Source organism: Myxocyprinus asiaticus, chromosome 3, assembly GCF_019703515.2.
Source record: "Myxocyprinus asiaticus isolate MX2 ecotype Aquarium Trade chromosome 3, UBuf_Myxa_2, whole genome shotgun sequence".
Taxonomy (NCBI): domain Eukaryota; kingdom Metazoa; phylum Chordata; class Actinopteri; order Cypriniformes; family Catostomidae; genus Myxocyprinus; species Myxocyprinus asiaticus.
In genome coordinates this window covers 15,275,468-15,288,341 of record NC_059346.1, presented here as the reverse complement: position 1 = coordinate 15,288,341, position 12,874 = coordinate 15,275,468, and the positions used below count along the sequence as shown (strand labels likewise).

General features: G+C 36.6%; 1 protein-coding gene across 1 annotated transcript; it reads right to left on the bottom strand.

The window, feature by feature from the left end:
- Window positions 1–1,196: 1,196 nt before the first annotated feature.
- Window positions 1,197–4,640, bottom strand: LOC127427663 (chemerin-like receptor 1). Its single transcript, XM_051675381.1, has 2 exons — window positions 4,552–4,640; window positions 1,197–4,204 (listed from the first exon to the last, which is right to left on the bottom strand). The coding sequence occupies exon 2, from the start codon at window positions 4,183–4,185 to the stop codon at window positions 3,151–3,153; it is 1,035 nt and encodes a 344-aa protein (XP_051531341.1). The 5' UTR covers window positions 4,186–4,204; window positions 4,552–4,640; the 3' UTR covers window positions 1,197–3,150.
- Between the last annotated feature and the right edge of the window lie 8,234 nt (window positions 4,641–12,874).

Sequence of the window (12,874 nt, the reverse complement as noted above, 5' to 3'; positions counted from 1 at the left end):
CACCCCTTAGCACAGAGTACTGTCATTTTTGAAAAGAACATTATTAACCGTTCTTTTATTTTGCTCTAACCAGTAAACTTTTGGAACGGAGGCTGCGGAACTTCTGAACCAGAATTAAAATGTACAGTTTTTGCTCAGAACGAACCGAAATGAAAACATTTAGTTTTTAGTCCCTGCTTAGAATACATCAGTATCTATGTTGAATCTATTTTAACATGCTCATTGAACAAATTCAGATGCATCTTAATTTCTTATGTGCTCTCGGTCTTTACATAAAACACTACAGAAAACAAGTTATTACTGAGTGATCAAATACACATGGTAACATTCATGAATATTTGCTCTTATTGCTATAAAACTACATCCATAAAATAACCTCACAATGCAGTTTGTAATGCTTCACATATGTATTCCTGATGCTGGGTTGTTTACTGAAATATAAGAGCAGACTGCAGTACTGACCAAACAAATTTAACACCTAGTTCCTCTCTGAAATGCAAGTAAAATTCAGAGAACTGGGACCGTCTAAGACCACATCTAAAGGGTCATAAAATCCCCCATTTCAACACCAGTCGTAAACATCATAGTTTGGTAAAAGTCCCAAGAATGGGTGTGGATACATATGGAAAAGTGGGCGGGGAGAAGATGGGAAGAAGGGAGGGGGTCGAACACTCTTTAACCCTAGTCCACTCACTTCCAGAACATCAAGACACTCAATTTGGAGATGGCTGAACATTAAAATGTGAGTTAAGACAGTTGTGGGCACTTTTCTGTATATTAAGCATGAGACAAAAGTGTGACTATGTGAAAATGTATCAGATATTTAGGTCAGACTTTTGAGAGTGAAATGAAGACAGTAGGGAGCACCAAAAACCAGGATTTCTTTGGGACATATAGTAATCCTAAATATCTTTAGTGCCAAAAATTATTCATCATTTTCTAATGTTTTCCCATATTTAAACAGCTTTCATAAATAGATAAACTGTACTTTGAAATTTCAAATATAAACGATTAAGTACTTTAATATTTTAGTAAAATTTTATGTTCTATATTCTTTATATATATCCCTAAAATAGTCTATATTTAGGTAAAATGAACATCTTCTAAAGCCCAAATCTTTGACAATACTGTATCAGTTTTTACTTTTATGATTCTGAACTAAGGAGACAAATCGATTTAACACATGAAGATGGGGATGATTAAGGCATTGTAAATGTTTATTAGACACAGAAATTGTGGTTATAAAGATACTCTGTACAAAATTTCAGTCCACTAACATTGGGAACTTAGGCTTAACTGTTGCCTTAAATTTTCAAGTTAAAGTTGTGTCAAATTTACAACCTGCAGCTATGAGTTCATTGCACGTTTTTGAATTAACAACCACTTTGAATTTAATTACTGATAAAGAAAATCAAGTCCAATGTTTCCAGTGATGCCTTGAAAAGCACATATGATCAGACACATAAACATTTACATTTATAGTCATATAAAAGCATAGAACACCTCATATACGGCCTGATATACTGAAATATCGCTCGAAGCTAAAACTGTTTTTGGCCAACATTACTCAAAATTAGCCTGGAGTCTGTAATCAACTATTTTAGTTCATCACTGTAAAAAAGTCAACCCACTTAAATTCAAAACTTAAGTTTAATTGTTTAACTTAAAGGGGCATTCAGTAGTTCTCTAGCTAGCATTAGCATTGCTCTTCTTCATGTACTTTAAGTACCAATACGATAGTGGTGTTAGACGCTGTACTGTCATCTACTGACGTGGATCAGCATGATCATCTCTGCTGCCCCCGCCAGCTCTGGAATTTCATTTGCATCTGGAAAATGTCAGAGTTTGAGGTAATTTCTAAAGTTATTTATTACTACTATAATATAATTGCACAATTGTCAGAATTCAAGCGAACAGACTTCTACAGTTAAGGACAGATTATTATTGTCCCTCATATCAATAATCTTTAAAGACTGTCTACATTCCACGTTATTTCTAAAGACAGTTATTACCTTTATTAGAGAACTGTTTAGCGAAAAAAAAAAGCACAGTTATCTAGCAATACAGAATGCCATGGTAAAGGAAAGATTAGAATTGTTTTTCATGATCAAATTTAGTATACTATAGCTGTGACGCGGTTGCGTTTGTAAATACAGCTGAAAACTGTCCATTACTAACATACGTTGACTACACACGTCATTTTAAAAAGTTTCGAGGGAAACTTTTTACTGTAAATTCCACTGATACTATTTTAGAGAGTGGTCTAAACAATTAATAATTTCTTACCTGTCCAACAAAAAAAAAGCAATATTGGCATCATTACTCATTAGGTTTTTCTCCATCATCAAATCTTTCCACCTCGTGCATGCCGTACCGATGTTTACTCTAGTTTTTTTGTCTTTGCCGGTCTATTTGTCTTCTTGCTTTGGACATTTTTAGCTTCTTTGGCAGTACAGCTGCTGAATCCCCTGTTGTCTCTGCTTCTAAAGCACAATAATAAGTATGTTCCATTGTGTTCTTTTCACTCTTTGCGTCACCAAACAACATTGCGCTAAGCATAGACACGTGAATCTATATAGGCGGCAGCCAATGAGCGCAAAGATTTTCTTTTTCAACATTTAGTGAAACGCAGCGGACCATGTCATTTCAGCATGGCTAAACACATTGAAAAGGGTGACCTGCACCATGTATAATAAAAACACATTTTATAGAAAACTATTATGAGTACAGTTTTCATTTCATATGAGGGTACACCATTCAGATCACTCTTCACAAAAACACAGTTAATTTGTTAATGTGTAAAACTTTTTAAATTAGCCCCAAATTACTGAATGCACCTTTAAGTGGTGGCAAAGTTACAACAAACTGTACAGCAATTATTATGTCACACTTCTTAACCACATTGATTTTAATTACTGGTAAATTCTAGTTGAAATTCCAAAAACTCAGAATTTACAGAAATTATTGTGACAAGTTAAATAGATGGAAACAAAGATGTTATTATATATAAAAATATTGCTCAAAATAGTGAAGACAACTAGTCGAACAGTTCAGCATCAATAATTCATTTGCATTGTGCACATTTACAAAGTTTGCTTTATTTCTATACATCACTGAAAATATCATTATATATTACTTTCAGTTGCCACTTTAGATACAAGTGGACACCTTGGCATCCACTGAGCTGGAGCGAGATAAGTAGCGACTCATCATTCGCCCGTCCTCTCCTATGGCATTCTCAATCTTTGATAAGATGGAGCTCTTGAATTTCCTCCTAAAGTCATTACCCATGAAGACATATAAAACAGGGTTTAAGAAGCTGTTTGCGGCAGCAACACTGGTGCCAATTTTCAGCCCATACGCTATGGTCTCAGTATGGACACTTTGATTCAGTTCGATTAGCACAAATGTGTGGTAAGGCAGCCAGCACAGGAAGAAGGTGAAAATGAGAGCTGTCATGATCTTAAATGGTTTGTTGGACTTTGCCATCTGTGTGGCTCTCAGTCTAAATATGATAAGAGTGTAACAGACAATAATGAGAAGGAACGGGATCACGAATCCAAAAACAAAGCGACCCATGGCTATGATTTGGTGGCTGTACTGGCTTGATCTGTAGTTGTTCATGCATCGATTTATACCCAAGTGATTCTGGACATCACGGAATACAACAGATGGAATACTTAAACCTACAGAGACGACCCATGCGAGAACGATAATCACAGAAGCTTTTCCGATAGTGCGATGATTCTGGGCCCAAACAGGAAACATCACGGCTACGCAGCGATCTACGCTGATGATGACAAGGAGGAAGATGCTGCTGAACATGTTGAGGAACATAACAAAGGATGTGAACTTACACATAAAGAGCCCAAAGATCCAGTCCGAAGTTGCACTGTAGATAATGTTAAAAGGCAAACAGGCGCAGAAGATGAAGTCAGACACAGCCAGACTCAGGTACCAGGTAGTGTTGACTGACTTCTTCATGCCAAAACCTGCAATCCAGATAACCAACCCATTTCCTCCAATGCCCAGCAAGAAGATGATTACACTGATCACCAGAAACAACAGGCACAGAACCTCAGTGAAACATGTGGTGTGGACTTTGAAAGAAACATCCTCATAAGTAAAATTACTGGTGGTGACATTCGTATAATCAAAGTCTAAATCTAAATCTGTTGAATCCATTGCAAGTCACGTTGAATTCCTGTAATCGCAAAACAAAACACTTTTTTATTATTTGATTTATTTCTTCTTTTTGACATTAAAAGTATTTATATCCCAGTTTTTAAATTTTGTATTGGGCAAAATGTCATTGCAGCATAAAAGTTCAGTTCATGAAAATACATTTTCATACATACATCAGATTTATTAACTTTACAAATATTAAATTATAATAGATAGAAAAGAAAGACAATTGACAAAAAATATTGGACCCGACTTTCTAAAATGTAAATAAATTTGCCTGTGTACAGAAACACTCAAAAGTCAACAATGCAGTACGGTTCAGAGTATATACACATAAATCTAAAAAATAGCAATATAGTCTCTCACCTCAAGCTAAAAGCTGTTTCCAGCATAACTGTGGAAGTACCCATTTGACATGTGATAACTTTATACAGAGCTGATGTCATACTCCCTCTCTTGAGCAATATTGTGCATGACTTCACACACTGCATCGACTTCCACAAAACACTTCCACAATTGTTTTTGTTTTCCCCATCAACAAGATCCCCTACATTCACTTCATGATTTTGATCCTTCAGGTTTTGGGTAAAGGAAAATGCATTCAGTAATCAGGGTCGGCACTAGCTAGGCAGAGTAGGCAATTGCCTATGGCCTCCACATTAGTTTTTTTATCCAGCGCATTTTATGCCTGATTTGCATCGAAAGGAGTCATGTTTGCCCAGAAAAGAATGACATTGGCTGCATCTTATTCCACTCTCTAGTTCCCTACAACGTGAATTAGTATATTGTGAACACAAGTTTGGGCACTAGCAAGGACCTTGATCCTAAACATTGGTACAATGTACAGTGCTATTATGAAATATGCCTTCGTCCTCAGTTTCTCATGACTTGAGAGACTGAAGAGTGCATGATGACATTTTTGATAGACGTACTGTAAGTGAATATTGCGAGCAGATGCTCATTGGTTTTTATGGTGCTTTCTGGGAATTTCAAGGGATCAAGTACATTTCAGTGTAAATCATTTCTAGAATGATTTTGATGGGTTTCCCTAAGACTGACGTGTATAAAACACAGGTGAAATAACACTAGTTAAAGTGGTGCAACTGTGCAATTCATTAGACAGCTATTTCATTAATGGACAGTGACAAAGTAACTAAAAAAATGGAATAGAAAGAAACAACTGTGTAAGCGAAGACACTCAGAATGAGGGAAGGAGGACACTGGGACAGGGTGCTTCAGGTCTCAGGTGAGCTTTTATTCACAAATTTTGGGTTAACACAGTCACAACTGGCACAGTAACTTCTTCAGCTTCACAAACTCTTTAGCATCACAGGCTCCTAGTCACAGCCTCTTAATCATCACACAGTCTTTATCGCAATTCTTTAACGTCGAAACTCAGTAGCTTCACTGTGAGACTCTCATGCCAGACGCTCTCTGCCTCTCTGCTGGTGGCGTGGCTGCTTATATGCCGTTCTCCCCATGCTCACTGGACTTAGAGACAGGTGTTAGAAATAAGCTCAGGTGCGAGCGCCCTTACTGCTTTCTCTCTCTCTGGACAGACACTTGACCACGCCCTCGCTGCCACAATCTAATATACTTTCACTACCGATTTTCAGCAATCTCAAATACACACAGAAATTATACATGATAACTGCTGCAAATTTTACTGCAATGGGAAATTGTACGTGGGAAATAAGGCATTTGCATCAGTGGTTAAACCTCTTGCTCTGAGTAAAGTGGGGCAGGTCTGTGGTTCCACTCTACTCTGACCACAAGCTTTGAGCTCAGGGTACAGACTTATATTCATAAAGATTCTACTTTTATTTCTTTTTGCAAAATGGTTATTACAACAAAACCTAAAATACAAAACTGATAATTGTTTGGCATTAGCCTCATTATTTAGTAGCCTCAAACACCTTGTTTATCCTGCACATTCTATGCAGATTCAAATTTGCTCTCCCCTATGGAGACAAACGCCTCCTATAGAAGGCCACCTATAAAAAAATGTGTCATCACTTGACTGATAAAGTTCAGCCCAGTGACGGGAAATGTTGTGGTTGCCAGTGAACATATATGGAAAGTTTGACACGTAACGGTTACTCTCATCTACTTTTCAAACCACTAAATTGACATTTCTGCAGTGATAGTACCAATTTCTCTCCACATGAAGGACAGGTTTGTAACTGAAAAATAAATCTGTCACTCACCACTTGGATTTGTGATGGAGTTTTCTTGATGCGTGACAAGTTAGGTATGACCACATGCTATATTTGTTAGAGAAAAATAGAGAATCATTTGATTTCTCTAGTCTGGAAACATTAAATTTATCAATTAAATTCAGTGTTATTTCTGTAACTCTTTACTGTCCTGTCAAAGGGGGCATGATATTACTGGGAATTTGATTAATCAAACTAATTCTAGTCTTTTGAATCACTTTGCCAAAGATATTAATTCAAGTCGCTAACTGATCCATTTAGGAACCATTTCGATAGATGGCGACAAATGTGTATGTGAAATTAATTAGTGAGTCATAGAATCATTGATTCAACTGATTCGTTAAAATACACTGAAATCGCGACCAAAACATTGGTAGTTAGCGAAAACAATTAGTTTTCGAACTAAATATACTATACTGATTCATATGGATATGGAATTACAAGTATAATGATATATAATGAAACACTTCCATAATGTGCTGTCTGTTCCAGAGTACATGCAAATTACAGTTTAAAAACCTGTAAAACAAATTAGATAAACCAAACACTCAATGTTCAAAGACAAACTGGTTTGAATGTCTACCAAAGACCAGAGTTAACAAACGATGAGCTTACAATGACTAGCCAAACCACAGTGCATATTCAAATATTCTACTGACATAACAAAAAGAAGCCTGCTTGCACACCTCAACATTGAATCCGATAAGCTAAGATCTATAATATTTTATGTATCAGGATGCATACAGCATGTACAACTTTAGTTATATGATTGAAATAGTAGGCTATATCCAGGCTGTTATTAGCAAATATTTGGGATGAGCTGTTTCAATTTAGACAGAATTTATATACTATATATTTATAGATCATTCTTATGGTTACATTTTAAGATTAATTATTTTCTCTTTGGAATCTACCAAGAATATGCATGAGGTGATCAGGGAGGCATCCTGCACTGTTTGTCTGGTACAGTTTATAGTTAGCAATAGATTCAGCTCAATAACAGGGGCAAGAAAGAGGGTGTGAGACATTGCAGTTGTCAGATAGGTGTAATGAGGTAAGAAGAGACTTTATTAAAGATTTATATAAAAACAGACACCCTATATATATATATATATATATATATATATATATATATATATATATATATATATATATATATATATATATATATATATTGTTTTGTTTTTTTTAGACATTTTCTATTTGAGTTTATGAAATAGTGTTATTTGGAACATGCCTCAGTCAGTGGTAAACTGGACGCACCTTTTTCTGTCTCTTGGTGTTTCAGGCATGGTCGGCTCCAGGACTGGGCTACCAGGACTTAAGCCATGAATGTTTTCCGTAAAGCACCAAATGTTTTGATCATTTTTTTGTAGTGACGTCATAAGTACCAAAGCTTGGGTATCAAGCTGATATGAAAACATATTACATTTTATTATTTTAACATTACATTTTAAAGTTAGGGTAATATATTGTATATAAAAGAATGATTCCTGCCTTTCTATGGTATTGACAACACCAAATACAGACTCAGTTCAGTACCCATGAGCTGTCTTGTCGGCAGCTGCTTTCCAGTTCTCATGTAACCTTTGTGTGCGCATTCAAGAAGAGAGTTTGTGGCACGCAGTTGTGGCTGTGTATTGGAAACTGTGTTGAGTTGGTCCATTCAGATGCAGTAAGTACCAAATATTTAGATATATAACCCTGAAAACAAGGAGTAATATATACAGATGTATTCAAGGAATTTGCTCACTTTAAAGTCAAGAGCCAGGGCTTTAGCCAGTTTAGCAAAACTCTTTATTAAGACACGATGCAATAAACATAGCAAACTTTAGGCGATTGAGCTATTATTTTTCATCTCTAGTACCAATTTAGCTTGTTTACAACCTGCTTTCTTGTAAATTAACATTGTCAAAAAGGTTGGGCCATAAAAAGTCTTCACAATGGGATGGCCCAATTAAAGTCATACAGTTCTGGGTAGATGGTTTTCTTCCTTCCTCTTTCTTAAAAATTACAAAAATTAGACTTGTTTGGTCATACTGATTTATTCTCAGGCAATGAAGAGCTGACAGTGTCATCTTAATTTAGAGAACTCTAAACTATACAGACAAGAACACATGGAGAAATCAAAATGTTCAGAGGCATTTGGCTGATGGTGTAAAGAACTCAAAGGTGAACTACCACACCAGAGGCTGAATGCACATATATGATCATGTGCCCAGGGTCAACATCAAAAAGAAAAGAATCCTATGAAGTTGAAAGTTGACCAAGAACCAACAATAGTCATTACTGCACTAAACTAGTAGTCCAAGGCACTCAAAGTAGGGTATGAATTTATAAAGCCTTTATTGAATCATTGCTAATAGGTTAAAACATTCCACATAGCCATGATTCAATAAAGGCTTTTGATATTTATACCCTAGTTTGAGTGCCTTGGACTACGAGTTTTGAATAGAAGATCCTTCATCAAAAGAGCACAGTAAAATTATATCTTGATATTTGACAGCCAATTTACAGTATTCAATATACAGTATATCTCGATAATTATGTATATATTTTTTTTTAATTAGAGGAACCATAATTTCATCCAAACAGGTATTTTAGCCAAGTTGATTTAATACTTTAAAGGCATTAAATAAAAATCTATCTAAAGAAATAATGAGTTTTTTCACTAAATGAACACAAAGGAGATATGCACTTTTATATTTATATTCCAAAGCCAGTGCAGGGTAGATTACTTCTGAATTGTAATCGGGTACTGATTACAAATTACAAGACAAAAATTACAATCAGTAACATAATCTCTTGGATTATATTTTTTGGTAATCTAATCTGACTATTTTTGGATTCTTTTTGAATTACCTCTAACCTAACTCTTGAAGATTGTGTGAATTATTTTTATTTAGTAGACCATTTATTTTTAGACTATTGTCATCCATAATTTTTTTTTTTTTGGTCCAGACTCCTAGAATCAATAATTAGTGAAGGTCACTGGATTTGATGTTGATCATACATAAACATCAACAGTGATCAGTTACTTGCAGAACAATTCTTAACGAGAAGGCATGGTCTAATCATTAGAGTGTTGCTTTTGTCCAGAAATTCATAAGCATTGAGCGCAAATGTATTTAACATGGTGCAAAACTACAAAGGGAGTTGAGTGTTTCCCCTCGTTATGCTGATAGAGCTCTAGGCTATCCATCAATGACTCAAATATGTTTAAATAAGTTTAACAGGCATTTCTTATGGGAGAGTTTCTAGAATTATGGTCAGCTGCCCAGGGGTGTTAAACAAACCTAGTTTTACTCTGGCAGTTTTGGCATTACAAACACCATCCACGTGTGCTAACAGATGAGACCAGTCATATTTGTGAATAAATTCATTAACAACATCAACAACAAAAAAAAGAGTAAAAAAATAAATATGCAAAACTAAAACTATATTTACTGCACTAATGCAATCGGTTCAGCATTTATGTGTGGATTATTTATGTGTGGATTACATTGTGAAAATTTAATATTGTGTATTTGTGCATTTTGATGCATTTGATGGACAAAACCCTTCCGAAGACATGAGGGGCACTGCAAACCATACACTTCTGCACTTTTCTATGCCATTTTGTAGTTTAAGTAGTGCGAGAAGTGTGTTTACACTAAAAATGAAGCAGTCAATAAAAAAGAAAAAAAATCCTGCACACTATTTTAGCTCACAAAGAGTGTTACAAAATGTATTTTGATTTTTTCTTTTTTATTGGCTGCTGCAGCTTGTGTTCCTACGCACCTATCTATTACTTTTTAGGTGTGCGAGGTTAGTTGTTCATTGATTACACTAAAAAGGCAAAATAAAAGTGTACTATGAGTACTCGGATGATGCACTTCATCACAGTTGTCAAAACAGAATGTGGAATGTTGGACACTTCATACACTTAGTGCTCACGGCTTGCTGTTCATAGCGAAAGGGTCAGAGTTAACTGGCTGTGTTGCTGGTCTGACAAAACAGTTGTAAATTATGGAGAAAGTAGCAACTAGCGAAACTTGAGTGAAGACAGCTGTGTCCCAAATGGTGCACTATACACTATGCACTTGCAGAATACACTATGCACTCAGCCATTTAGCATATACATTTAGAAAAATTGGAGTATCGTCCCAACTGGAACTCTAAATTTTTTTACTACATGGAAGAATTCACCATTTAACAGTTGATGGAAGTGATGTTTCAAACGCATGTGATGTGTTGCCACTCAGTTTAACACTAATATCTAAAATAATGTACATATTCACACAGCGTGGGGTGATGGTAAAGCATTCAACTTACGTTTGTAAGGTAGTGACACATGGGTATGTGACACACAGAGTGATAATTCAAATAATAATAAAAACATCAGGAGTTTGTTAGATATGCAATGTAAAATTGAGAAAACATGCAAGTACACCTTTAAATTCTTCTATAGTTTTGATGTGGAATCGTTTACTGTGAATAGGATATTCAATTTTGAAAGTTTTGCAATGCAACGACCTTCCCTTCCCCCCTCTTCCGAAAACACTCGAAGACTTATTGATCGTCGATCAGCAGTAGGCTGACATAGCGTTAGACATTTTTGTACACTAGGACAAATTATTTTTGTAATGCTATAACTTTTGATTGCTTTGTCGTATCTACACAAATTTTCTCAGGTACAGTTGACATGATTGGAAACAAAACAAAAGCAGTTTTTCAGAGCCAACTTATTTACATGCAGACATATATAATGTGAAATCAGAGAAATAAGAAGAAAATTTTGGCTCAAGTTTGTTTTTTGTTTTTGTTTTTTTTTTATTTTTCAGCAGTTTCTTAGGCTGAGAGTCTCTGAATTTATCATAATATATATCATTTACATTTGTTTTTAAAGTTTTCTTTACAATGATACCAAACACTTGACCCTCCTTAATTTTTTTTTTTGTTGTTGTTTTTTTCTCGAATTATAAGCTTTTAATTTTGTCACAAGACATAAACAGTATGTGTGTTAACATGGTATTAGTGTGATAAAATCCCTTACTAACCTTTTCTGCATAAAGTTATATCCAGTTTTACAACTTCATTGCCATGACGATGTAATGTCAACAAACCCTAAAACAACTGTAAAATGAGGACGGGACGATTTGAAATTAATTTTTGTGGTAATCAACATTATGCCACAAATGCTGTCGATTGAGTTCAACTTGTATTGAATCTGGAATATTATTTTAAGTGAACCTGGGGTTCCATTCCTCTCCTATCTGGAATGACGATTTCTAAACCTTTCTCTAAAATCATATCGGTATGTGAATTTTGACAACTTTTCTCCTATTCTAGAAAAAAACAGAAAGAAACGAAATCTCTGGTTAACTTAGAGATTTATCTCTAAAGGGTAGAACTTTGCTTGCTAAAGCAGAGGGACTCTTTCGTCTAGCTTATTCTGTCAGGGTTCTGCACTTAGTTTTGTGTTTTTTCCCCTTTGTGGCAGAGCCCTGACATGTATGTGTTCCATGTCTGTTTTATGTCTGTGTCTGGATTCAGCCATTTCGGTTGGTTTGGTTTGGTTTATTTACTCTGTGGCTGAGTCCAGACACTTATGTTTTGTCTCATGTTATGTGAGCCCCAAACACCGCTGATCTTTTTTTTTAAAAGGCCAATGAGAATTGGCAAGTGGAATTTGCATGCCACTCCCCCAGACATACGTGTATAAAAGGAGCTGGTATGCAACCACTTATTCAGATTTTCTCTTCCGAGCCGAGCGGTTCTATTCATTGAGCTGAATTCATCCGCCGAGTTCATTCACCTCTCTCTGCTGGATCTTACGGCACATTTCAGCGGCTTCTCCCCCTCTGCATCTGTGGTTTGCAGAGAACGCCCCTGGGCGCTTCGGCAGAACATTTAAAAGAGTATATTTTAATAGAGTATATTTTCTTTCTGAAAGAGCGGCACACACGGAACGTCTTTTTAAAGACGCGTCTTTTTAAAGATGCCTTTCCGTTTGTGTGTTATTCCTGGTTGCGGTCGTTATCGCTCCGCTTCCGATGGCCACGATCGCTGTCTTACGTGTCTGGGCGCTGCCCACGCGGAGACATCGTTCATAGATGGATCATGTCCTCATTGCGAGAACATGACCATGGCAACGTTGCGGTCGCGGCTTGCATTAGTATGAAAGCAAGCCACCCCAGCGGTTCCCCGCCTCGGTCCTTCTACCTACGGGTATGATTGGGGATCTCAATGGGACCACCTCCACCAGGTATCCCTCCACGGACCTCCCATTCCCCAGCACGCTCGCTTGCCCCGGTCGCGCGCTCGGATGAGATCGCCGGCTTGTCTCAGGGCGAGTTCGACCCCTCGTTCAGAGCCCGGGAAGAGGATGAGTTATTGAGCGCAGCATCGGAGAGCGGGCGCGTCCAGTCAGATGCAGAGGCTTCGACTGGCTTCCTCCTTCGGGAATGGTCACCCAGTCCCAGGCTGACGAG